The sequence below is a fragment of the Gopherus evgoodei genome, chromosome 6, assembly GCF_007399415.2.
Source record: "Gopherus evgoodei ecotype Sinaloan lineage chromosome 6, rGopEvg1_v1.p, whole genome shotgun sequence".
Classification (NCBI taxonomy): domain Eukaryota; kingdom Metazoa; phylum Chordata; order Testudines; family Testudinidae; genus Gopherus; species Gopherus evgoodei.
In genome coordinates this window covers 51,710,637-51,738,624 of record NC_044327.1, presented here as the reverse complement: position 1 = coordinate 51,738,624, position 27,988 = coordinate 51,710,637, and the positions used below count along the sequence as shown (strand labels likewise).

At 41.8% G+C, this 27,988-nt stretch overlaps 2 protein-coding genes across 2 annotated transcripts in view; both read right to left on the bottom strand.

The window, feature by feature from the left end:
* The window catches only part of SECISBP2 (SECIS binding protein 2), a 46,975-nt gene extending 29,087 nt beyond the window's left edge, over positions 1 to 17,888 (bottom strand). Inside the window, 8 exon segments of the mRNA XM_030568014.1 lie at positions 2,544 to 2,693; positions 3,505 to 3,668; positions 6,087 to 6,168; positions 7,751 to 7,986; positions 8,448 to 8,574; positions 11,711 to 11,966; positions 14,070 to 14,206; positions 17,729 to 17,888. Of these exon segments, the coding sequence (XP_030423874.1) occupies positions 2,544 to 2,693; positions 3,505 to 3,668; positions 6,087 to 6,168; positions 7,751 to 7,986; positions 8,448 to 8,574; positions 11,711 to 11,966; positions 14,070 to 14,206; positions 17,729 to 17,764 (1,188 nt within the window). The 5' untranslated portion in view covers positions 17,765 to 17,888.
* A 3,684-nt stretch (positions 17,889 to 21,572) lies between these two features.
* Positions 21,573 to 26,827, bottom strand: CKS2 (CDC28 protein kinase regulatory subunit 2). Its single transcript, XM_030567094.1, has 3 exons — positions 26,704 to 26,827; positions 24,631 to 24,758; positions 21,573 to 22,061 (listed from the first exon to the last, which is right to left on the bottom strand). The coding sequence occupies exons 1-3, from the start codon at positions 26,760 to 26,762 to the stop codon at positions 22,009 to 22,011; spliced, it is 240 nt and encodes a 79-aa protein (XP_030422954.1). The 5' UTR covers positions 26,763 to 26,827; the 3' UTR covers positions 21,573 to 22,008.
* Between the last annotated feature and the right edge of the window lie 1,161 nt (positions 26,828 to 27,988).

Below are 27,988 nucleotides of genomic sequence, written 5' to 3'. Positions count from 1 at the left end.
TCAGCTCAGTGACGTCAGACTTCTTTGCTCAGTCAATTAGCCCCATAACACTATACTTAGTGGAATTTAATGTATTTAAAAAAAAATCAGTTATCAATCACAATATTAACTTTAAAATGCAACTCAGCATTCAATTTATTACTTAGTGTAGCTATGAAAATTATTTCAGTTTTATTTGTGCAATAGCTAAATTATAACTGATCAAATAGATTAATAAAATCCACACTTAGAATTTAGAGTAAAAATAATACTGATTAGAACTACTCTCTTTCTGGAGACAGGAAAAAAACCCCACAAATTTACATTAATGATCTCAAAGTAACCTTAAATTGCCCAAATTACACACACTTTGAAATAGCTCTATTTTAAGCATATACCATTTAGATAAAAAACAGGAGTACTTTTGCCTTCATACTGATCAATTTCAGCGGGAGTTGCATGAATCTGAAGATCAAATTGGGTTATATTTAGGTAAGGTGGAAGAGTTAAGGTTAATATAAAAATCTTAAAAGGAAACCAATTTAAAATCTAGATAATCTCAAAAAAATCGGGTATTCTGAGGTCCTACATGTCCTGCCCTCCAAGTCCCAATTAGTTCAACATTTTACCACACATTTTTAAAAACGCCTCTCCCCCTCACTGTGGCAGGAGGAAATAGTCACATAAACAAATGGAAACTGCTTCATTTACTAGAGAAACAAAAATTAACGTACAAAGTGCTGTCCAATGTACAAACACAAAAAGAAACAATTCTATAACTTTCGGGGAAAATGTTCAGAGTTACTACTTAGCACTAAGAAGTTCTGTTTGTTTTTTAAAATGTAGTACACAAAAGTGTACATGTGTAATCTTGACCTAGCAGAACATCGGATTTACTCCTGAATAATTATATTGGAGAAATCAACTGGATCTTCCCCCACTCCAATATAATATTTAATCTGAAGCACATGACACGCTGTTAGCTGTACAGTGTAACTAAGCAGTAAGAAACAGATTTTAATTACTTCCTTTGCTACCAAAAAAGAAATCCCAAGTTGAATGTTTTGGCTGCTTGTAGTCATGATGCACATTATGGCCACAAATCCTGCAGAGGAATCTACTAGTACTGGCATGGAATTCAGTGGGACATAAACAGGTGCAAGTGTCATGCTACCACACCCTATATTTCTCTCTGATCTCTGTTGTCACATACAGTCTGATTTGCCTAACTTCTTAGTTAGGGTTTTGTAATAGACTGTTGTCACTTTCTCTAATTAAAATATAACCAAGCAAACCATTATTGCTACCACTGTTAGATAATTGCAATGAATCTTATACAAAGTGTAACACACGGCCGGAAAGGGTTTAACAGCTTGCAGGCTAACTAACCCAGAGCCAACCTGTTGAGACATATTAGAAATGGTAATTATGGCCATTTGATGTTAGATTGGCTAGAATTTTGAAATATAAACCTATATTGTTAGAAGCGATACTAACGTCTGTGTGCACTCAAACTTTAGCCATGTAAACAGACAGTCCTTGTCTGTCACTAGAACTATTAATTCAGAGATCAAAAGGGAGTATTAACATTTAGATGCAACTTGGGTGAAATAATGTCAATGTCTATTTATCTCTTTGAAGTTTGTGACAGACTGCCTAATGGATACATTGCCCTATGTTAATTTGTGTAACTAATTACTGGTTGCGCTTAGGAAACAGAAGGTTACTACAAAAGCCTATTGTTAACTCAGAACTCTATGGTCAAGTGGCTGCTAGAAAATGGTATAAAAGACCCTTGGGTCCCGATCCCATTTATCTCAGATCTGCTTGAGGTTTCATGCAGGGAAGCCTGAGCCACAAGGATTGAGATCCCAGTTCCGAATTGACCGCCCTGAAATATAAACATGGACTATAACCTATGGACTACTTCTGAAAGAACTCTTCGCATCTACAAAGCTCATTGTTTCTGCTATGAATCTGAATCTCAAGACTGACTCATGTCTGTATGTATACTGATCTTTTAACCAATCCTTTCTCCCTTTTCTTTTTAAAATAAATTTTAGTTTAGTTAATAAGATGCATCTATAAACGTGTATTTAGGTCAGATCTGGAATATTCACTGATGTGGAAGATAATGTGTCCCATCCTTTGGGAGGAGTAGAACCTTTTTTGTACGATGAATAAATTTTATTAATCCCCATCAGATCTGACTTGGGTGCCTAGGTAGAGGCTTGAGGCTGGGTTACTTTAAGGGAACTGTGTTGTTGTTTCTGGGGTTATTATGGAAGCTACTTTGTGCTGGCTTGGTAAATATAAGTATTGGAATATGCATCAGCTTTGGGGATTGTCTGTCCCATTCTTTGCAGTTCACCCTAATTGAGTGACCTCAGCTGGCTCCCCTGGGATTCCAGTCACAACTGTACTTTGGGACTAGGAGAAAACTGCCTTCTTAAATATATCTACAGAATCAGTTTACATCACAGATCTGAATCCAGGTTTCTACACATTAGAAATCACACACCAATCCCTTTATGTACACATATTACCAAAACATTCAACTGTACCTCAATCCTTGGTGGTTCCTGTACTATAAAGCTTTCATTTTGAGGTTTTTCCTCTTCAGGATTTGATTTAGGCTTCTTTTTCTTTTTTTTCTTCTTCTTTTCTGAAACTTCTTCAGGCTCAGTTTCACTAGCATCATTTCTTGTTTTTGACTATTGAAAGACCATGAGTAAAGTAAATCAGCTATTTACAGATGACTAGTATCAGAATACAAATAAAAATATTTTAAAAGCCACCAAACCTATGTACAACGATCAAATATGTACAACAAAGTATGCCCTAACCAATCTACATTGTGATAAATGATCAAACTCTGCCCATGTGTTAAGACCCAGCAGCAATTAGAGCACAGCAGAGAATATACTGCTGTAAACGTACAGCACAACTATCACAGCATACCTTGGATACAGTGATTTGGGCAGAAAACATTCCTCCTAAAAGAGGCCCCGTTTCAACCTTAACTTTTGAAGACAGCAAGATATGAAAGACGTGTAACTTAAAATTATGGACACCACTTCTAACAAAGTATAAAATTACACCTAAACTACCTTAGCAAAGAGGCATTTAGTTTGCAGATACATTAATGGCCTTTTTTTTTTTTTTTTTTTTTTAAATAATGTTAACGGATGATGTTAAGGGATCTCAAACTTCATTGCACCATGACCCCTTCCGACAACAAAAACTACTACACAACCCCAGGAGGGCAGACTGAAGCTTGAGCCCAACTGAGCACCGCCTTCCCGGACCGAGCCTCACTGTCCCAGGTGTGAGAGGCAAAGTCAAAGCCTAAGGGGCTTTGGCCCCCATCAGTGGGGCTCAGGCTTCAGCCCCAGGTCCCAGAAAGTCTAATGCCAGTCCTAGCGATCTCATTAAAATGGGGTTATGACCCACTCTAGGGTCCTGACTCATAGTTTGAGAACCACTGTTAGATCAATGGAGTGTAACGGACAATTCTCTGAATACCTTATTTGCCTGAACATCTTGTTTTTCTTTGCTGCAAGAATGGTTACTGGAAATAAGTTCAGAGGCTGGTGAGGAAACAACTCTCTTTGGCGCCTGCGATAGTATGGTGGCCCAAGATAAATGTGACTGAGTGGAGTAAGGTGCAGATGTTGGAGGAAGTGCTGCTGGGAAGAAAAATAATATTCAGAGGTATCTAAAAGGTAAATTATTTCTCCAGCTACTGAATATTCAAAAGGTTTACGAATTAATCAAATACCACCACCTCTACAATTGGCGACAAGGTATTCCAATTGTTTTTAATTTAGTTTGACTGATGTTCAAATTAGTTCCTTGGCAGCTAGAGACCAAGGTGTTTCCTTACTACATTTTTCCTCCACTGGGCATGCACACTTGTTTGTTGTTATGCAGACTGTGGGCTTTAACATGCAAAAGAACTGAAAACTAAATTTTGGAAAAACTGCAGTTAAATGTAAGGGGACCACCCCTCCCAACTGGTTCTAGCTTCTAAGTGTTAGATTAAAAAAAAAAAAAATGAAACAGCCACCATAAAGCCAAAATGAGAAATTGAACACCCCAGCATAACCTTGTTTTAAATACCACCTCATCACCCCACCCCCGCAATAGCACTGATAAAGAACTAAGGTGGGACAGTGCCCTGAGAGTCAGAGAGAAGTAGGAATCCTCACATTAAGAACCTCCTGCCAGCAGCTCCCTTCTCCCACTCAAACTATCAACACTACCTCAGTCTTACCTGGGCTGAACTTCAGCCAGCTAGCTCTTAGCCATGTCCCAACCATATCAATGTTCTATGTAGTATAGATGTAGCTGTGTCAATCCCAGGATATGAAACAGGCAATATCCTTTATTGGACCAACTTCTGTTGGTGAGAGACAAGCTTTCAAGCCACACAGCTCTGTGCGGTTCAAAAGCTTGTCTCTCACCAACAGAAGTTGGTCCAATAAACATTACCATCTCACCCGTGTGGTCTCCCCTACTATACCATGACATTTGACCAGATGTCTTGACAGCACTGGCTGCGTTGGGAGAGTAACTAAAACCCTTCAATAGCCTTCCTAATTGGCAACATTTACATATTCAATCGAGGAGACACAACATGGACCCTAAGAACAAAATTACCAAAGGGCAGTCCCATCTACTCCTGCTGGGGTTCAGAGACAAGACAACACCACCTCACAATCAATGGATCAAAGGCAGAGATCAATTTAATATTAGCAGAGATATTAGAAGTTTTAATCCAGTAGTGCTACCAGTTCCTGTGCTCAAGTCTGTACTGAGATTACATCAAGGAGATCTGAGGCAGCCACACTTTCAGAGCTGCCTTGCCACAATACTGGATGACACTGCTGATAGTTGGCGATTTCTTTAGCAGATGCCAGCATTCTAGTCTCCCACTGATGACCTCTGCCAATAAACTGAGACAGTTTTTTCATCCTGGCCTTCAGCCAGCAAGGAACACGAGTCCAGAGCACAGGTCATGACAAAAACTAGTCACCACATGTCTGCCATCTCAAGGGGGGTGGGGCAGGGGAAGAGACACAGACAGACACTGTCCCAAACTCAAGCAGCAAAGACATTGCATTTGTCCTCTCAAGACACTGCCCTGCAGACACAGAAACAGACAGTAAAGTCTGAATTGGATCCATTTTATCTGAAAAACCGCACGAAATATACTTATAACGGCAAGGACTCAGCCAGCCACTGAAAGAAGACAGCTATTAACAACCAGCTAGTCAACCACTCAAAACAAGCTTGCTTATCAAGGTTTACTAAATGTTGTTAAGGATACTTGTAATTTGCTACTTTTTTTTTTTATAGAAAGCAAAGTACTACATTTGAGGAGTACCACTCTTAACATCAGAAGAGAAAGATAATTATACTTCAAAACCTGATAATTTCTCTTAATTAACCAAACAACAAAAAAGCAGCAGCAGCGGAATCAGTACATCAGCACTACTCTTTAAACGTCCATGACATCACAGACAAAAATGGGACAATTAGCTAGTGAATTCTATATACACTAGAGTTAACCACTTGCCGTTACCTCAATTGAGAGAGCAGACATTTCTGCTGCCATACAAATGGATATAGATTTGAAATTATATAAGAACTCATCTATTAACATAAAATATTCTTAACTCCAAGATAATCTCATACATAAATCTGAGGAGACTTAAGACCTAAAAGAAAAATGAATGCATTAAAACGTGGTTTGTCTTGAACAATTTACCTTTTGCTATTTTTGCTTTTAACAAGTGAATTCTTAAAATTTAATCTAGAGATCTTCTAGAAAACTAAGAACTCCATTACACTATAAATCCATTATTTACATATATTTTGGAAGTAGTTTGTGGTAAGTCAAGATATTTACATAGCAATTAAAACAATTGCTTCATTATCTCTCACTGGTTAGTTTCCACACTGTAGATTTTTATTTTTAAATTTGCACATTTAGTCTATTCTCAAGAAACATTCAGCAGTACTGTAACTTTTATATTAATGAGATGCAGAGTCAATTCAAACTCAATAGCTGGTAGATATTTTGGGGTTTCTCCAGCACTTACCTCTAGTATCTAGTGAAGAGGAAACTGAACCTGCTTCTGTATAAGTTTTTAATATAGCTTTGTTTTCCACTGAAGCTTCATCCTATAAAGCAACAACATACTGTTTTGTATTCTTAAATACAGAAGAATCCCAGTGTACGTAATTTTAGACTCATATGGCCCAATGATATTCTGCAACCACACCAAGACCCTTTTATACCATTCAACTAATATAAATGAATCTTAAAAGGGGGTAGAAATGGCACCCTGAGAATACCTCCTGCATAGGAGACCTCCCCCGGCAGCAGAGATCTGGCATAAAGGTTCCATGACACTCCTGCTCTCAGGCTCCAGCAATTACGTGAACGAAATGCAAATCAGAACACAGACTTACCTTACTTTAGCAATAAAAATGAGGTGCAGAGCATTTCCTGGGAATTAATGACTGGCTGAAGCTGATGCATGTCAGTCATTAATCCAGAGGTAATGCCATGCACAGAGGTGGTGGTGGTTACCTTCTCTCCCCCCTACACACATAACAAAGTAGCTGAAGGGAACAAGGAGGGGATGGGCTACTGAAGCATGCAAGATCCCAGGTGTGAGAATCACAGGATATTTTACTGCATATGGGGGGAAAAAAAAATTTCTTTCTATGATAGATTCAACTTAATAGTAACTTTTTGCTGGCACTTGAGGAGTTGCTGTTATCCACCAGTTGCTAATAAGCAGGGCTGTCAATCACAGTTAACTAACGCAATGAACAAAAAAAAAAAGTCAATGGGATTTGGACATTTTTTGAAATGAGCTGGAATTGGTTCGCAGCAATACGCTGTCATTAACCAGAAGTTGCTAATATCAGGATTGCTATTAAGCAGAAATCTAATGTATATTAGGCAAGATACTAGCTATTATAGAACTCCCACAGGAGTAAACTGCGCCACTGTGCAATGCAAAATTTGTGCAGAATTCTGTGTTTCCCCTGCAGAACTGAGGCTGCAGAGTTGCTGGCCACCCTTAGGGGCCACTGAAGTCTGCAGAGCCCAGCTCACAGTGAGTGGATTGCCTGACCCAGTGGTCTCCAACCTTTTCCGTTTGGCAAGCACCATGGAAGCAGTCGACCATCCGCCGAAATGTCGTTGCCGCCGAAGAGCAGCATCATCCAGAGGCGTCGCTACCAAAATGCCATTTAGATGCCCCCACAGGCGCCTGGAACCCCTGGCCTAACCTCACACAACCCCTTCCAGTACCTCCCAACTGGAGCTGGGTTGTTGTAGGGGTTTCTGTAACTACTCCTGGGGAGGAGGGAGAGTGTCTTGTTTTGTGGGTGGTGTTAACATACTTGTTGACAATTATTTTGAAATAAGTTACCAAAATAATTGAAACTGGAGTGATTATATTACTTATCAAAATAACACATGCAGAATTTTAAAATACTGTGTGGAGAATGTTTAGGTACAGAATTCCCCCAGGACTAATAGTTTAAATTCCTAGTCTACTCTCAAGCAATTGTCTCCTACTTTATTATAGTGATAGTCTGCAGCCTGCCTTGCCCTATCTTTTCCCTCTGCAAGCTATTTGTTACTTAAATCACCCTACTGAGGACACAAGTGGTTTAATGAATCACTGAACAAGTCATTTTATGAAATACTCTATAAGGCTCCAAAGTAAAAACAACAACAACTAACCTCTGTCGTCACCAAAGCAGAAGTCTGGGTTCTCACTGGTTGCCTCAAGAGTGCAGTATTGCCTTCATTTGAGCATAATGGCCCCCATTTATGTTTTTGTAGGTCCACTACATCATTGCTCCCCAGAGTCTGCAACTTGGGGAAATCCGAAAGGGTAACTTCAAAGGCAGGTTTTGGAAGAGACTCGTTTTTTGGAATCAGTTTTGATTTCCTGTTCATGGCTTTATTAGATCTGTCTAGTTAAAATATGTAAAGTAAAAGAAGCCATCAGTTTATACTCACTAAATTATACCTAGATTTTTACATCACCTCAACTATCACGATACCCAAGCACATTAATTGTTACAGAATAGTTTCAGATCAACAATAACATTTTGAAAACGTTGATATACTAATCATTATAAAAAAGACAGAGAGAGTAATTTAACAGTGAACCTAGGAGTAATTTTAAAGTTAGTTGCTTGCCTAGGAAGTTCTTCATATCAATCTACCTTATGTTGTGGAGTCAGCAAATAAAGGTTATTCATGGTCCTCTCTCAAAAAGGGAGTCACCTGAAGAAGTATTCTCCCCATACCCATTGACCTGGCACTTCTAGATTCAGAAACATAGTCACACTAAAGTAGAAACTACTAAATAGTCAACAATTATAATTTCTACTGCATATATTTTAACTAAGCCACATATTAGCACCCATACCTGGTTTCAAAGCATCTCTGCCATACACAGAAGTATGAAGTGAACTTCTATTTGCTGTTCTGTCTGATGAGTCACTTCCATCAAGCCTTTTATTGTCCAATTTCTGCTCATCACCTTTTGATCTCCTCTGTAAGAAACAATGAATTGGTTGGTTAAATGAAAACCTTTCCAGAAGATTTTTTAGTTGCAAATATGGTGATCTGACAAAGTGTATTACCATAACTTAAGGTTATCCTAGTTAAGTATAACTAAAGAGTTTGGACTTTAAATTAGTACTAAAATAATCAACACAGTTTGAGGACCAATAAAAATCAGAGAAACATATTAGATTATTAAATTTGATTTACATTTTGTTATTTCTGCTATTTAGTTTTTTCCATGTCTCTCAGTTTGGACAACAAAACTAGATTAGTCCACTTATTTCTAATCAATTGGACTTTGAGGTTCTCCTGACACTTCACGTTAATGCATCCTTAGGCTCTGATCCTGCAACTGTATCTACGTGGGTGGGCTCCCGCACACAGAGAGGGTTTTACTGGAGTCAGTAGGGCTCAGCACTGGTGCAGAAGGCCAGCCACGTGGATGCAATTTCAGGACAGGCAGTCCGAGTTGCATGCTGCCTGCAAAACTGCTAACTTAACAAGTTCAAAATCACAACAGACCAAAATCATCAAGACAATGGCTTAACATCACGCTGCTTTTTGGCAGGGTTTGTTTTATTTTTTAATTTAACTCTTTGGGGGACTTACCTCCCTTTCTCAGAATTTCAGGAAATTCATTCTAAAATGCACAAATAAAAAAATCCCCCCAGACTGTGAAACTGCCTCCATTATTCTTTCCTTGATGGTGGGCATCATTTTCTAAACACTAATCTGTGCTCCCTCCTCTCCTCTCCTCCCCTTCAATGGGTACCACACTCTGCCTCACTTTACTTCAGCTGACCACTGTCCTGTCGTGCTCCACTCAAGGACATAGTCCTGTGTTCAACTCTTTTTTCACTGTCCTGGATACAGGCTCTGCTCAGCTCTCCTTCTACCTGCAATCCAGTACCTTCTCTTCCAAGGAACTACTTTGGCTCCTGACCATCTGTGTCTGACTCTGGATACTGCCCCAATCCACCTTCTTCTCCCCTCCATACTTTCCCGACCAATTCTGGGAGTGTGCAGCTGGAATAGGGTTGACTTCCTGCAGGGAAAGGGAACCATACACACTCCTTAGATCACCTTTATACCTCTTAGCCCCCCACTTTACTATCCTTGCTACCCAGCTTCCTGCTTCTCCACTTGCCTCACAGACAACATTTCCCATGCTTGTTACAGTGAGAGCTGGTCAGAAAATGCTGATTTGCTGGTCTGATTCGTTTCCCCTTGTCTACATTCACCATTTCAGTGTCCATGCAGCTCTGAAGAAAACTGTCCACACCCTCCTCGATTCCTGGCTTGAGCTTCCAGAGTCTGCAGCTCCAGGGTAGCCCTGGAAGACCCAGCTGAGCCAGGGTTCTCAGGACTCCTAGGCTCTTAACTCTGCATCAGAGAGCCTGGAAGCCATTGGACAGGCTTAGCAGGCTGGTCAATTGACCTGCTTTTATTAACCATGGTCAAATATTCCAGCAATGCTTTGATGTAGGGAGTGGCCAAGCATCTGGTGCCATTCTTTCATTTTTTAGAACTTTGTTGTGTTTTGCATTTTTCTGAATTAAAACTCATTTTTAAGTAACCTGATTTTGGGAATTAGGTATAAAACTCTACGGCTAAATCTAGGCCTACTGGAGACCATAAAGTCTTACTCTTTTTGTTGATGTTCCAATAAATTACTGCTTTAAATATCTGACCAACATTTAGCCAATTATTTTTGGACTGGTCAAATGCTCACCTTACCATGGGGGGAGCCCCAACTTGAACTGGGACTCAGCTCCTGGCTCTGCAGCAGGGAGCCTGCAGGCCTGGAGGACCCCAACTCAAGCCAGGGATCTTAGAGCTTCCAGCTTTGCTGCCTCAGACCCAGAAAGAAGCCTGGATGCCCTGGGACAGCATCCCAAGGTCTATGGCAGTGGTGTCATGGGGCCTGTCCAAGGCACCAGGGCTTTCAGACTCAAAGCAGGGCTGGGAATCTGGAAACCCTGTGCAGTATGCATGGTAGGGCTGTCTGGAAATCACAGAGCCAGGAAGCATTAGCAGCTGCTGAGAGAAACAGACACTCTTATTTTCACTGCTGCTATTACCCGGATGCAGTAGCTGAAACTGAAAAGAATGCTAATATTACTTAGCAACTGCCAGTGCTGGGAAGCAAATTTCGTCTTGGAAATACTGTGTGGTGCTATTTTCTGAAACTCAATTTTTTCAGGTTTTTAGTTTGGGTGAGAAAAACTGATGAGGCACGGGACATGGGGGAGGGTGAACAGAGCAGGGCACACAGGGCTGCTGGGGGCTCACTCAGACTGGGGTTCAGAACAGCTAGTGGTGGGGACTAGGGTGGAGGCACAGGCACTAGTGGTATGACAACACTGAGCCAGGAGCTGAATGGGAGTGAGTGCAGGGCCACATGGAGGCATGTGCAGATATGCCTGGCTAAGTGGAGGTACTGGGATGGGGCAGATGTGCCTGACTGAATGGGGAAGGCTAAGGGTCAGCTAGGGTCTGCATGGGGGAGCTCCCTAATATTTCACCCCCCAACCCACCAAAAAATATATATATATATTTTCACACACACACACACCTTCCACCCAAACCCAACAAAGTTCACTTCCAGCCTCCTTCCCAGCAACTACTTCCCTCTCCCTCAGCTTCATTACCCTGACTCCCCTAAGCTTTTGCACTATTTCTGAGGGGTGTAGGAAATACGTTTCTGTATTGTAGTTTAAATGAATTATTCTTCAAAGTTCTGTATTAGTATGCCTAGTAAGGAATCGATTTGTCAGAAAAATATTTCCTGAAGCTTTTCTGTGGTCTGTATCAGATGTACTTGCCAATGGGTATTTGGAAATAAAGTAACAAAATAGTTGAAACTGGCACAATTATATTGTGTTATTTTGACATATAAAATATGCAGAATTTTAAAATATTGTGCATATTTGAATTGTCAGAGTTTCACAGAAAGATTTCTACTGGTCTTTGATTCTGTAAAAAAAATATCTTACTACTATAAAAATCTAAATCTGGTCTGTATTACTGCTAACAACATCCCTTTAAAAGCTGTTGTAGAAGCAATAGTGAACAAGTAGTGACTATTCATTTTAAAGCTCACAGAAGAAGGTATTCACTTACTTTAGGAGTCTTTCTAGTCTCTTGTCTGACTGGACAAATTTGTTCGCCACATTCATTAACTATCCTGGAATGATTGTAGTTGTTATAATTATACCGTGCACTGGCTAGTGAGCACATATTTGGTGCAGCATCAGACGAAGGCGGCGAGCTAGAGTATTCACCAAGTGGAGTATATCCCATAATGCTACCAGATATATATTGAGAAAGAGATGAAGAGCCATCCCAGGACACATCTTCCGCACATATTTGTGGCCTAAATAAATACACCATTCCTTAGTTGAAGATTTTGTTCAATATCAAGGCAGGCATAATATTTTCCAAGAAAAGCATTCTCCATAATTTCAATTAAATATTTACTCACTGCTTTCTAGATAAGTGTTTTAGCCATAAAATTCAAGTTTTTCCTCAAACATGAGATAAACATTAATATTTTAATCTTTTTATAGTTAAGCTTTCATAATGGTTATTTAAAATTCAAAAACCACAATGATTCTACTTATAAAATATTTGTTACTGAGTTTCAAAACTATTCTGCTTTACTTAAAGTTATACTTCCATTTTTCAGCTTTAACAGTTGATAGGAAGTTCTTTATTATTTTGCCAGACTTCCTTGTGGTACAGAGTGAGCCTGAACTAAAAAGACAGAGACTTGAAAGTGTAATACAACTAAGAGGCACATGCGAATGCACTTCACTACAAGGAAAGAAATATGACGTACTGAAACATTTTAAAATATAGTTTAAAAACAGGAGTATAAATACAGTACTCTGTGGGACAGAATTTATCCCAATAAAACAATACAGTACAAGGTGCTTAGATGGTAAATATTTGGGTTGTGCTTACTGGCTAAAGGAAGCCTTAAATACAGCTTCAACAAATTCAACAGATGTTAAAGTTAAAAAGGAAAGAGAAGATCAGTAAACACATATTTTGCTAATTTGATATCAGTAAGGTCTCCACCAACCAGATCATGCCAAATTCTAAGCAGGCCTCTGAAAGTGAAGACATTTCCCACAGAAATTACATTTACAGATGTAAAGTGAACAACTAGCAGTGACATTCTCAATTTGAGCAAACAAATGTTAACTGTTTTTTAAAATTGGATATGCATAAGCTCAGCGTGGCCAAAGTTTATAAGCCTGATGTTTTCTTATTTTCATATATTTGTTCAATTCTGGAATAAGTAGATATTGTGTATTGCATATCTGAAATAAGAAATGCTCTCTCGCTCTCTCTCTCTGGTAATAAGAGCTGTTTTGATTTCAGCCTATCCTAATTTATATGGAGACATATGCACAACAGTGCATCAACCATTAACCTTCATTTTCTGACTTAAGTCCCCAACAATGCAACCTTAATCACAATATTGGTGCTTCTCACTATTTCTTTAATTATGTTATATTCTGTCAGAAATCAGACTTGCATTCAGCTCATCATTAAACAGATTACAACAATCCAAAATACAGGGTGTATACAAAGACAATTTTGTAACAATTCTGAGATGGCCCCTGGGAAAAGTCAGTTAAGGTATAAAAAAGAACACAATCTTTGGGCGGTTTTTTAGGCAGTAAATAAGTTGCAGGACACTGCAATTATGCCTAAAATGAAACCAATGCTTACCATTCTGAGAAACTAGTAAAAAAGTTAGGACACCTACTGAATATTAAACCCAACCCTTGTAATAATTGTTAGAGTTCTTTTTCAATCCTAATATATAGCATTAACAATCCATTTAGTAAAATCTACATTGGAGAATCCTGAAAACTGCTACACTGAAAATAGATTTGTCTGGGGGTCTTTTGCAAGAGTATCTTATTCTCACTAGATTTACCTTTAAGAAGTTCTTTTGGTGGTTTGTTGTTGTTTTGTTTTTGTTTGTTTGTTTTTTTGGGAGGGAACCAAGGAAGGACCTTGAAGATTCCTTATATCTAGAATGAAGGCATTGGGGACCCTCCCCCTTTCCCACTCTTAAGGGTCCTCCGTTCCTTTTCTATACATACCCATTGTTTCTCCCATCCATATAATAGTTTATCATCCTTCTACCCCAGGACTGGATGCAATTTCTTCCAGAGCCAAACACCACATCTGAATCAGCTAGACTAGGCACTGCAGAGTGACATGACTCTTCCTTGCCCTTCTCTAGTGACTCCACAATACCAGGTCTTTGGGATCAACAACGTAGGTACCAAATCTGTATCACTCAGAGAGCAATGCAGAAGTCTAAACCATTAGACAAGCACTAATACAGTTAGAAGAATTAAAGCACTAGAGGCTCCTACTTCAATTTTGGAAAAGTAGTCAAAGTCAAGGCACTAGAAGGTTAAAAAGTTACCCATATGAGATTCAGAAAAACACATACTTATCCACAGACTGTTCCTGAACACGTGGATAGTAGGTAGTAGGAAAGACACATGCTTCTGAAGGTTCTGACCATGCCACAGTTACTGTTGTGTATTTTGGGACAAACGGTTTGACATCTGCTGAGAACTTGAAGCCCTATGAAACAAAATGTATTTGGGATACATGAATTTTGAGATTAAGCAAAAGTAAGTGGGGAAAGAACAATCCAACCTCATCTGTGTGAGCAAAACTGCATAAAAAAAGAGCTAGTTAGTTCACTTGCTCTAATAATAATAGTTGTGAAGCAACAAAGTTCTCAGAAGGAAAGTGAAGGGGAAAAAACAAACAGCAAAGATTTGATTGCTTTTTGGAAAGTTATTTTCACATAATGCCTACATGTAACAGAAAATACACAAAACAAAGGTACATTACAAAAATGCTAGGATCCTGCTTAACACAAGATGCAAAAAAGAATATTCCATTTTCAGATTAGTCACTTAATCATTATAATCTCAGCAGATCATTAGCATTACTTTAAAATGCTGGCTCCAAAAAGTACAGTAATTGTGACTGCTTTTAAAAAATATGGATCAAACATGATATTCTATATCTTTCCAGTGAGATTGTCACAGCACTAATATATTTACTAATGCCTTCAACAGGCCTTCTGAATGTAAAGGAGGCTCCAATATTAAAACCAGAATGTATTTATTGATGTTACTTGTTGCCGGCACTTCATAGTTTGTGCTTGCAGAAAGTAGTATTTCAAAATTCTATTCACTCTAATACATGCAGTAAGTCATTTTAAAATCTGATTATATATTTCTTCATAACTAAGACTTGCTTTATTAGTTTTCATTGTTAAAGCAGTAAAACAAAGACAACTTCATGAATTGCTGTATCCATGCAAGGGCACATGGAACCTTGTTTATAAAAATGTTTCATTGACAGTAATTTCAGTGTTTAGAATGCACAAGAGCACCCTCTGGTGGTTAATCGTGCACCTGGAAATTTGAGGATTAAGGCTTTTACAACCCAACAGATAATATGGATTCTTGTCATCATGGATTTGTTAGAAAGAGTGTCCACTTCAACTGTTGCTAAATATATTCTGGCCACTTAAACACAAAATACAGATTGCATTGGTGAGAAATGGGACATGAAATATGTACACACACAAGTATAAAAACAAATCAAGTTATTTTTGGAGTTAAAGCTGTTACCAGACAAACGAATAAGGCATAAATAATACCAACCATAAAAGTACTTTTCATATGGGGTTTATCATTAATTTTAAAGACATCTCAGGCTGACTGGGAGATCTCTATGGAATTAGTGCCATATTGGTTAGATATGTACATTTTATATTTGACACACAACCAACGGGGCATTATTCACAGAATGAATGTAATAGAAGACTACCCCACAGCATAGGTGACTCTTAAAAATAATAGGTTTCTTTACATATATATTCTCTCTCTCTCAAATACACACAAACTTCACCATGCCTATGATGTGTTTAGTGTCTTAACGTGAGACATTTTGGTTCTTAAGGTACTGGTGCAATATATTCACTGAATGCTTAACTCAAGTACATTTCCTGCTGATAACGCTGTAATGGTAAAAACACTGATTTTAGCAAAGAACTTGAAGCATTCTAATGCAGTTCGCTTTTAAGTATGCTCTTAATATTGTATATGCTGCTTTGAATTACTTGCTTCTCTCCTTCACAAGTATCTGACAAAAGTGACTATTTCAGGGCTTTTGGGAAAAAAGTATATTTCACACACAGATCGACACATTGAATGTAGTCTCTTATGCTGCACAAAATACAAACTTCTTTTAATTGTTTGGGATAATTAGAACAAACACCATCTTTAAAAATTATTAAGAGGTTTCAGATACCATATGAACTCCTGACTCCTCTTTTATTTGTAGTTTCATAAATATATGTTCCTTTTCATAAAAGATTCTCTCTTCCTTGATGTTGCGTCAAAGCCTCACAGAAACAACGGAGGGCTTGGTTACACTGGAGAATTACAGCGCTGTAACTCACTCCCCGTCTACACTGGCAAGGCACACACAGCGCTGGTTGTATTCCACCTCCCTATAAAGAGAACAGCGCTGATACAGTGCTGGAGTGCCAGTGTAAACAGTGATTAATCTTACTGTGCTGCAACTGACCTCCGGAATTTTCCCAAAATGCTTTTAAGTAAAGATAACACTCTTTGTTTTATTGTGATGCCTCTCTTTGTTTTGTTGTGAACTCGGGGCTCCCGGGGCTGCTTATCTACAAAACAAACACAGCTCCTGTTTGCTTGAGCAGAGCCATGCAGGGGGATGAATGTCCACAGCTAGTGTTTGTTTGAGGAGAGAAGCAGCACGGCTTGTGGGGTGGGGTGGGGGGGTCCGTTTTGGAGCAGCTGCTTATCTGGTCTGTGAGGAAAAAAACAATAGCCATTTGCATTTAGTGAATGAGAGAGGAGTGGGGAAAGGAGTCGGAACTTGCAAGGCAGGGAGCTGACACACAGCTCCAAAAACCCACTCACTCTCCCCCCCAGGCTCCCTGTCACACTCCACCCGACCCCGCTTTTTCGAAAAGCACATTGCAGCCACTTGAATGCTGGGATAGCTGCCCATAATGCACCACTCCCCAAACCACTGCAAATGTGGCCACACTGCAGCGCTTTCCCTACACAGCTGTACGAAGACCCCAGCTTTAACTCCCAGCGCTGTAGAGTTGCAAGTGTAGCCAAACCCAGAGTCTTGACTCTGTAAAGGCTTATTTAACTTTAAGGTTTTTTATGTTTTTGCAGGACTGACATCTTAAACCTTCAACTGGATCTGAGGAGGCAGACCCCAACACCTATGTAAAGACCCCCAGAAGTCAACAGTTGCATGGATCCAGCTGCAGAATCAGGGACAAATACTACTGGAACTGATCATGAGTAAAGTTATATGCATATTTGAGTGTTTGCAGAATCAATTAAACCCATTCCCAAGCAACACCAGCTAAACTGAAAAGAGCCATTTCTTTACACCAGAATAACATTGTCCAGGAGTTTATACCAGTAGATCTATATTAGTTTATATGCACACTTTAGCTTACACTAGTATAAACTTTCCCATGTAGACAAGTCCTAAGACTTCACAAGGACAGTGTGAAACTTATGCCTCCCCCTCCCCTGCAATCAGAGCCATATTAGCAAATTCCTACACCTGGAAATGGCTCTGCACGGGCACAGAGCTCACCTGCACGAAGCTGACTGTCTTTCAGCCTTGCTCTTACAGCCAAAGCACAAGAAAAACTGAAAGACGAGGTATCTCCCCGACCCAGCTCCCTCTCAGTTGCAGTAATACTGGTGGGGTACTTCTAGCAACAGCAGGTGAAGTATTTTCAGACCAGAAGTATCATTTCAAATTGATGGCTCCTCTAAAAAGAAACCGCCGGGACTCAAAGGCCAGCTCGGGGCCCCTTAGCCCGTCACACGTAGGGCCAAGGTGGAGACCGCCGCGGTTTCCACCCCCAGGGCAGAGCTGCAGGGCGCACGAGCCCCGAGGGGCTCCCCAGACTCGGCAGCGGAGCAGGTCCCGCGGTGCAGCCAGGCCCCCGCTTCTGTAACAACTTGCGGGGTGGGCAGACCCCTGCGCGGCCCAGAGCCGCCTCCCCGGCCTTACCTCTCTGGCCGTGCCTGGCTCCCGCTCCGTGGCCATGGCCGGCCGAGAAGGGGAACAGCGCCACTCACCCCCTCGCCCACAAACCAACTCCAGAGTCCGACCGGCCGACAACGCCCGCGAATGGCGTCAGAAGAGCCGCGGCGCAGCTGGTTCTACGTCACCTTCCAATCACCGGCAGCAGCGAGGGAACGAGGTGGAGCCTGTTGTTTTGGTCACGTGACCGCACTGCAACACGTGCCATGCAAGCTCTTGCAGGGGGCGTGCGAGCCTGAGTGGTACCCCCTGGAGCCTCCGGGTGACACGCTCCTCTGCGTTTGCCTCACGGAAGGATGATTGTGTTGTTTTGTGCAAATAATCCATCTGGAGTGGTGGCGGTTTTATCAGTTTTCCAGCGTTTTCCCTCTTATCTGGCTCTTGCTATCCATGGCCAAATAACCACTGCAACGATACGTTTGTAGACTATTATAATTTAGAGGTTTTCCCTTATGAGGGATAGTAGTATGAACGTAGGCATCTGGCAATGTGCCCTGCAGGCAAGGGTTGGACCACCGCATGGCTGTGTGCCTGAGTTCACCAGAGATGCTCTTCAACTTTATTAAAGTTGTATTTCTTTTTCCTTCACTGGTTTGTTATTTAATTAATCCCAAGAGCGTTACAACCATCTGAGAACACTTTATTCCTACTAATCATTGCACAAATGATTCAGGCACTTTTTTTTCCCATTTTCACCATTTCTATTTACATTTGCTGCATCTATATAAACTCCCCCTCCTGTTTGTTTTGCCAGTACCACAGCAGCCCAATTATAAAACAAGGCATGTAGAGCCAGCCAATAGTCACATGCACACAGCATCCAAGGCTGCTCTTACACATAGTGAGAAAGAGTATGAGAACTGCTTAGAGTGTTGGCAACTAAAGGCATCTCAATATAGTCTCTCCTTCCTATTTAAAATAATTTTAAAAGGGGTGGGGGAAGGGACACTTTATTGCCACCACTCCCAACCACAGAGCTTTGGCCATCTAGGAAGCACCATATGGATCCCTCTAGCTGTGAGTACATCAGCAATGCAAAACTCAGTTTCTTGACTGGAAGTTTGTTCCCAGTACTCCCTTTCTCCTATGCTGTGCATTCTTGTTATTTCTGAGCAGTCATGAACTAAGTACTTGCCAGTAGATATGTGTGGTGTCTTCTCCCCAAAAAACTGATGACTGGTGATAAACACTGCGGTGCCTGAAGTTCTACATCAAGTCAATACAGGATGCTTCTTGTCCTGTATTTCATCAATAACAATGCAAAGACTCAAAAATGAATACAAGCGTATGATTTTGCACCAGCAACAAAACATTGTGGGGGAAGCATCCCTTAAAACTTTTCATACAAATGTCCTTTATTTCCTTCACAGCATGTAGTTGAAGCCATTTTGGTTCCAGAATAATAGAGACAAGGTTGATGGGGTAAAAACTTGTATTGGATCAACTTCTGTTGGTGAGAGTTCAAGCTACACTGAACTTTTCTTCAGGTACCTCTACCAGATCTGAAGTAAAGCTTAGCGTGGCTTGAAAGCTTCTCTCTCTCACCAACAAAAGTTGGTCCAATAAAATATTTTACCTCATCCAGTTTGTCTCTTTATTTCCCTTAAAAGTTAGTAGTCACTAATCTGAAAATGTGTTTTGGAAAGATTACTTGCTCACAGCTGCTGTTCTCTGAATGTCATCTTTGCAGCCCTCCACTGCAAGCCATGTGGGTCAAGTACATGACTCCATCAACAAGAAAGTTTATCATCACCATTGTGAGAAGTGTGCGCAAGCACATTTTTTTGCTAAGGCTGTTTGTTCCATTTGTATGCCAGTTATGTGCAACTATGTGTTTATGATCATAAATAAAATTTCTTCTTCCACAAAATCTTTTGATAAGATGAAGTACCGGTAATGATACAGAAAAACTGCACTAATAGAGAGCCCAGTCTCAATGTTTGTATCATGTGTCTGAAAAATATTTCTGATTTACAATGAGCTAGTTATTGTTCACATAAGTCAGTTCATTTATGTGAAAAATAAAAAACAAGGATGACATTTTCACTGTTTAAACTTTGTCATGCTTAGCATATCAAAAAGCAATATGCTTGCCCAACATGGACATAAAATATGTTTATTACAGACAGCCAGACCCAATGTAAATCTGATATAGCCATAGGCACTTGACATGTTTTCTACTGACCAGTGTAAGGATAGAACTTCGAGACAAGTAAAGTGATATAGGCCACATCTACACTACCCACCGGATTGGTGGGTAGTGATCAATCTATCGGGGATTGATTTGTGTCTCATCTAGACATAATAAATCGATCCCTGAATATATGCCATACTCCACCATGGCAAGAGGAGTAAGCAGAGTCAACAGGGGAGCCACAGCTGTCTACTTGCTGCCATGAGGACAGCCAGATAAGATGAATTAAGATACTTCGACTCCAGCTACGCAAATAGCATAGCTGAAGTTGCCTCTCTTAGATCGACCCCCCCAGAATAGATCAGCCCTAATTTAGACACAAAGAGCTCAGTGTAAGCTCGAAAGCTTGTTTCTCTCGCCAACAGAAGTTTGTCCAAAATTATTACCTCACCTACCTTCTCTCTCTAATATCTTAGGCCAACACAGCTACAACACTCTACATAATTTAGGAAGTTACGTTAAAGATTTTTGCAATTCAGCTCTACAAAAGATATTAAGACAATTCTAGCCTCATGACCTTATCAACCGATACCATTCTACAATCTAATGCCTTGAATCTACACGCAGTTCTGAATAAAACGGCTGCAGTGGAATAGCCATTACTGTACCCTATTCACCTTTCAAGAATGTATTCTCAGGCCATAGCTTACACTGTGATTAAGTACAAACCATGATTAATGGGCTAGAGTATTGTCAGCTAATATATTTTCCCCTCATACACCTCTAGTAGACAGCATACTTATACTTCAAGTTTTGATAAATTATGCCTTTTCTAAAGGGAAGCACTAATGTTAAGAGACCTTTAGGGAGAAGGCCCAGTTAGTAGCCATTTACTTTTTAAATCAAGAGGCTTAAGTACTTCTACTCATGTGTGATGGCATAGAGCCAAACAGTTTAGGTCATTGTCACACACCTGCAACTGCTACCTAGAAATCCACAAATACAGGTGACTGAGCTGATACTGCAGCAACTTGGATTTAATTTACACTACAGCCTGTGAAAGTGTATTGCAAGTCTTGAGGTGAAATGGCATAGATATAAAATTATAGCAGGAAATTCTTCAGAGGGAAATGAGTGGTCAGAAGACTTAGACATAGCTGTAGCTAGAGATTTTTATCTAATACGTGGATAGCACAGGATTTTTGCTACTCACTGAATGCAAACTCAAGAAGCACATGGGCTATTTGTAATCTTAAAGCCAGGACAGCTAACTGCATGCTCCAGCCTGTTTTAGTGTGATCTTCTGACTAGCCTTCATCATACTAAAGTGATTTGAGAGGTGGCTCAAATAGCCTAAGGGCAGCAAAGTGATAGGGCACATTCTGAGGCAATGAAGCCTAGATTAACCTGTTTTGTGAAGAGATTCTTGATTCAGAGTAACCAGCCAGCAACTGTGTCTTCCCAGGGACAGGTATGTCATAGTGGAAAAACTAGGTCACTGTGAAGTCACTTTTTGGCCTATCCAGTGATTTAATGATCAGTTTTGGACAGGTACCTCCTCCTCCAGTAGTTTAGCCTTAACACTTAAATTCCACATAGTTGATTGCTATTTGCTAACACAAGATTTCTTAGAAAGAAATCACAAAGTAGGTATCTAGAATTCAGAGTCAGTGTTTATTTCTTCAGATCCATTGTGAAGAGTTGGGAATCCATGGGCTTTGAACTAGTCAAACATTTGTAATTACAATGCTGTACAGAGCTGCTCAGTATTGAAAGTAAGGTTTCTAAAGAAAAAATACATGTAATAAGTGAAAGTCTATAGTCAGGACATACACATGCAACATGAACACTTTATTAAACAAAATTTAATAAAAAGTGAAATAGGCATTTATATTACAGTAAAGGAATATGTTTTTATTAATCTTTAGACACCATAGCAGCCTACCTGGAATTGCATTTGACTGAGCTCTGTTGCTGTGAATAATACAGCTCATGCACAGATACGGATGTATGTTTTGTACATTTTTTTCAAGTATTCACTGAATACTACCAACATATATACACATATACATAAAGTTCCAGAAGATTTAATAGAAGTTTTCCAGAAAAAAGTTCATTTTTGTTGATCTTTCGGAAGAGGTCGTCTAAAGAGAAGGATGTGTGGTTCTGTGGAAATAAGATTGAACACAAATTTCAATGTTAACATGCAATATTTGTCATTGCCAGTCCTATACATTTGTGTACAACAGCTTAGTACTCAATTACTACATTTACTAGAGAAAATGCCTCCCCACTGAGTGTAAGAAAAAAGTGACTATTCCTATATACAGTGCCTTCAAGCTTGCCCCTCTATATGGGGTAAAGTTTTTATAAGCACCTCATTTTGGCTCTTAAGCCAATTAGGTGCGTTTAAGAGGTTTCACCCTTGGTGCCAAGAGAGGCCACTCAAAATTAAAATAGGAATTACATCAGTTAGATATTTCCATGAATGCTCAAGTTTCAAGTACTTGGAAGGTTAAGTGTTGAGTGCCTGATCAGTGCATTTTAGCATGGAATTACATCTCCCCACATGTACCTAATGAACGAGCATATGATGATCAACTCCTTAGACCTTGTTTCAGTAAGGAATTTGTTCCAGTTTAATAGAAGACTATTGCTAGTAGAGCAAAGTCAGCTGAGTTTGATTTTTCACAACATTTTCATACCAACCCTCCTAATGTAGATGGCTTATATTGGCTTGTTTTGCTTACTAAGATAGTGTGCTCTTGCCAGTATAGCTTACCTTTATGCTCCATCATCAACACTACAGGTTGGCTATACCAGACTACCTTTTCTAGTAGAGACTTGGCTTGTCTGTTTTAAACCAGCTCAAGAGCGTCCCTACAAGTGGGTACACTAATTTAACTAGATTTCTGGGTAGATCTAGTTAATTGGCTCAACTTCCTTGTTTAAACAAAGCCGTCAGGCCAAGTGGCACATGCACATCCTTAAGCTGCAGCGTGAAATAATGCAATAAGTCTTTGGAAGGAATGGCCATGCTAGCAGAAAATTTGAATCGACCTTTGGTTGAATTTGCTCACTGGTTCTACCAACCATCAAACTTTGAAGACCACTCACATATCACCTGCAGTTGTCCACTGACAGTTAACTTTCAGTCAGGTTTGTACTAGTTTTATTCTTAAAACACTCGTTATTAGCATCAAAGTCGGGTCTGAAATTGAGTCACTTGTACTTTGATACAAAGATTATATTACTACAGTTTAATATAAACTGCTTTATCTAGTAAGTCCCTTCAGTTAAGATCTTCTAATCTTTAACTTCTGTCATTTCTAGCAAATCAGCTATAATATATAGCCACTTGGATGACAGTTTTATTCTGGTTCACGAAGACCAAGTTATACAGTTATGTATATCCAAGTGTCTCAACTTTAATCTAGCAGATAGCAACATGTCAGTTTTCTAGTTCAGGGCTTGAAAAGTTTGAAAGCTACAAACTAGACATGAGATGCCCACTAGTTAAACTTAGAGCCCTGGTCTAACAATGGGGGTGGGGGGTGAAATCAATCTAATACATGCAACTTCAGCTATGCTATTCTCTTAGCTGAAGTCGACATATCTTAGATCAACTTCCCTCCAGTCCTGATGGCTGCGGCTCCCCCGTCGACTCTGCTTCCGCCTCTCACCCTGGTGGAGTTCTGGAGTTGATGGGGAGCGCATTTGGGCAGGGGGAGAAAAATCAGTCTATTGCATCTTGACACAATGCAATAAATCAGTCCCTGATAGATTGATCGCTACCTGCTGAGTAGTGTGGAGAAATCCTGCCCTGGGTCTAAAAGAAAGTGTTAGGGAAATTTTAAGCCACACCCTCCACAAAAAATGACTCCAATGCTTCTCCACTGCTGTTAGTTTTACCAAATAACTAGAGTTGTGACAATCTTTTGCTTCCTGTAACACTGGGGGCTTGTCTACATCAGAAAGTTGCAGCGCTGGTGAGGGAGTTACAGCGCTGCAACTTTGAAGGTGTACACATCTGCAGGGCATCACCAGCACTGCAACTCCCTGTTTGCAGCGCTGGCCGTACTCCCGTTTTGTCTCGGGTGTAGAGGATCCAGCGCTGGTGATCCAGCGCTGGTAATCCAATGTAGACACTTACCAGCGCTTTTCTTGACCTCCGTGGAAGGAGGAAGCCTCTGGTAATCAAGTGGGTCTCCTTTCCCGGTTTGCTCTCTCGTTCCCGGAACGCCGAGCAAGCAGGTCTCCTTCCCTGCGGTTTGCTGGGTGGCTCCGGGAACGCGAGAGCAAACCGCGGCGAAGCGGGTCTCCTTTCCCGGTTTGCTCTCTCGTTCCCGGAACGCCGAGCAAGCAGGTCTCCTTCCCTGCGGTTTGCTGGGTGGCTCCGGGAACGCGAGAGCAAACCGCGGCGAAGCGGGTCTCCTTTCCCGGTTTGCTCTCGCGTTCCCGGAACCCCCCTTGAAGCTGCCCAACAGCGCTGCAGTGTGGCCACATCTAACACCACTTGCAGCGCTGGCTGCTGTAAGTGTGGCCACTCTGCAGCGCTGGCCCTATACAGCTGTACTAATACAGCTGTAACAACCAGCGCTGCAAAATTTTAGATGTAGACATGGCCTGGGTATTGCTAGTAGCCAAAGATTCAGGGTGTCCTTCTAATCCCAACAAGTACCTGTGCTGCCAGTTAAGAGTGCCATTACAGCTATAGAACAGTCATTTCATTTACCTGGCTCATGGATCATGTAATGGACCCAGCCAAGACTTTGCTGGACACCAAGCCTTCTCCATTCCTCTTCAGACATTAGATGGGTTTTTGGTACTTGCTTTGAAAGCTCTCTGGGTAACATCACATGTCTGTTGATAAATATAATACTAAAGTTATCCTACAGTACAGATCAGTTTTCTTTTTGATGACACTTGTATTTGTAGGCTATAACCCTTACCACCTTTCCTAGAGAAATCTCTTAAGCAGGGCTCAAAGTCCAGAACTATATCCTCCAGACTGAGGTATCAGGCAACTCAGCATTATCCTGACCACCAGTGGGAAGTCTAGTGCACTTTTCCTAAGATATTGTGCCCCTCTCGATCTCTCTCTGTCCCAGCTGCTGGAAGGATGTCCTCCTGTTCTCAAGTTTCCTGAGGGTGCCATTCACTACCCTAGGAGAGACATCAACTGTTCTACATGTTGATGTACCAATGACAATATACAGGCTATTTAAAGATGCAACAGTTTTAATTCATGCAGATTTAAGTGTTCATATTAAAATACTTAAGCTTAAGAGGTGGTATGCTAGATCTTGAAAACCAAGAGCCAGTATGGTAGATGTTAAACCTTCAGCCCTTTAAGGGAAGGTGTAATCATGCACTCCATTCCCCACTTCATCTGAAATATTTGCAAGCCAGGAGAGAATTCTTGCCAGGAGCACTCTTTGCTTTGATAAAGATGTGCTAGACTAGGCAACTGATTATTGCCACACTGTTTAAGAGAAGAAAACCCTTATCTGGTCAGGTAGATAAGTGGTTTTAGGAAACATACAAAGCAACATTCTTATACCACCAGCCATGATTCATTTATCACTGCCAAGTCAACTGCTGACCAAGACAGTCTGACCTGAATACCAAACTGTATATACAGATCACAAGCCTATCTTGGTGAGAGTAACATGAAACTGAGGCATTGTAGTGCCTTCCATAGGGCACTGAGCAGTCTGTTTACATCTTCCCTCTGATAAGAGTTACATTCTGCCTCCCTATTATGCAAACTGGTTACACAGCATTGTTTCAGGCTTGAATGAACAAAACATTCAAGTGGGGTAAGCAAGAGGTCATCTATCCTATAGCCTTGTGCTCAATGTCATTAACCTGCATATAAGCAGTCACCAATATACACGCACCCAGAGCAAAACTTCCCACAGAAAGCATGGCATCTTAACGCTAAGATTTGTTCAGAGTATTGTGAGAGTTACTACTACACGTCAAGTTAAAGCTCCAGGACTCCCTTGCACTGCAGAGCAGCTACGCCCGAAAAGGCTAAGTGCCAACTGCCCAGGCCACGTGGTCTCAGGGAGATGTATAAAGTGACTGCCTCACTCTGAAGCAGTGAAAGCACAGTCAGGTTCTGGAGGGAGCCAGAGGAGTCTCCCCCGATGTGGCCAATAGGCAGCTGCCATTGTTGTCACCCCATCCCAGAGATCAGGGTTGTTTACAAGCAGTAAAACCCAGTCCCACCGCTGCTCCGGGTGGGTAAGGGATCTGCGAGCCCGCCAGCGCTCAGCTATGGCCGCTAGAGTTTGCCTCAATGAATTCCAGGGACGCGGAAGTTCCGGCGAGCTCGCGGCAACTCCCCCGAGTTCAGCACCAGCAAACCTGCCTCCCCCGGGAGACGGCGCTGAGGGCTCCGAGCAGGACCCGCAACTTCGTCACTAGCTCGCGAGTCCCTTCAGCGAACACAGCCCGACCGCCTCAGGCTCCCCGCCCATTGTTCCCCCAACCCGTCCCCTCATTTACTGGGCAGACTCGGCGGCGTCTGCGCTCGAGGAGACCCTGAGGCGGTCCCCGATATTAGAGCGCCATATTCTGACCTGAGCTCCCCGAACCCCGTCACCTCAGAAGAGTCACTGGCCCCGCCGACACCCCCCCCCCCAGAGGAGCAGCGGGCAAAGCATTTACACCCCCCATCCCAGAGAGCGCTGCGCCCCGCGCCCCCTCCCCGGAGACCCCTACGCGAGCCCCGCCGGCGCACGCCCCGCGGCACGGAAGAGGGTGAAGCAGAGCGAGGAGCAGCCCCCACCCCACGCACCGATACTCGTAGTGCTCGTCGAAGTATTTGTCGGAGTAGTAGATCTGCTTGTGGGCCATGGCGGAGGCAGCTACACCAGCAGGACCCAACTCGCGTCCCTCACCCTGAGACAGCGCCCGCTCATCAACTGACCTCTTCAGCTTTCCACTCAATTTGAATCCAACAATTCAACGTTTATTGGCGGGCGGCGCCAGCCAATCACAGAGCGCGCTATCACACGCGTCAGACAATGACATCACCCGTCTCCTCCACCTTCTCCAACCAACCATTTAGAGGCCATTAGAGCAAAAGGCGTAGAGTAAGAGAGGGAGGGCTAAAGTGCGCAGCGCGCGCAGAGGTTGGGAAGGCGTTGGAGTCGGCGCGTGCGCTCGCTTGCTCTCCTCTAGACACGCGCTTGCCTCGTGAGCAGCTGTGGGACGGTTATGGGCGGGATTGGTTGCGGTTGCCGGCGGTTAGGGAATGGGGCAATTCCAGCAGTTTTCTTCAGCTGCACGTGCGGGTGCAGCTGACAAGGTGCTGAGCTGCTCCGCCCCTCCCGACCTAGGGGCCGTTCCTGCTTGTCTCATACCTTCTGCTGAGGAGTGTCCCCCATAGCTCCCCGGACAGGAGTACCTGCCTGCTGCCGCAGCTAGCTGTGACGGGCTATCTGGGTGTGCTTATGCAGTAGAGTTAGCACAGGGTTCAAATAGGCTCAAGCCTAACAACTACTTCCCCTGCCTCCCAATCACCCTAACCCAGGGCTGGAACAGGGCTGGAACCTAGGACCCTGGGAGCAGAGAGTTGGAGCCTGATTCAAGCCAGGACTCAGGGTTCAAACATTATTATTTTACAGTGTAGACATAGCCTCATTGGACTTGGGATGCTTCTGGGGTACTCCCAGAGAGAGCACATGGGCTGGCTTTGTCTGCTGGATGGTCAAATTTCCACAGGCTACACCATGAATAAAAGGCCAGAGTGGCATATTTTGGGAGGAGACTAGGAAGTCTGGGATATGAGTGGTTGGACTTGGACCTGCTTAATACAGTGGGTAGACTGGATCTGCAGATGAGAATCAGGGTTCAACAATTCCTAACCTAGGGTTACAAATAAATGTAGCAGCTCAAGCCCTACATTAACTCAAGTTTTCCTAAACTTGCACTTACAGTGCACTGTAGACATACCGTCTGGCTACTCTGCTATCTGTTCTTACCTCAGTTTACATAGTGGTGAAGACCTGGGGTGTGTCTACACTGCAAACAAACTGTGGCAGCAAGTCTCAGAGTCTGAGTTAGCTGACTCTGGCTCC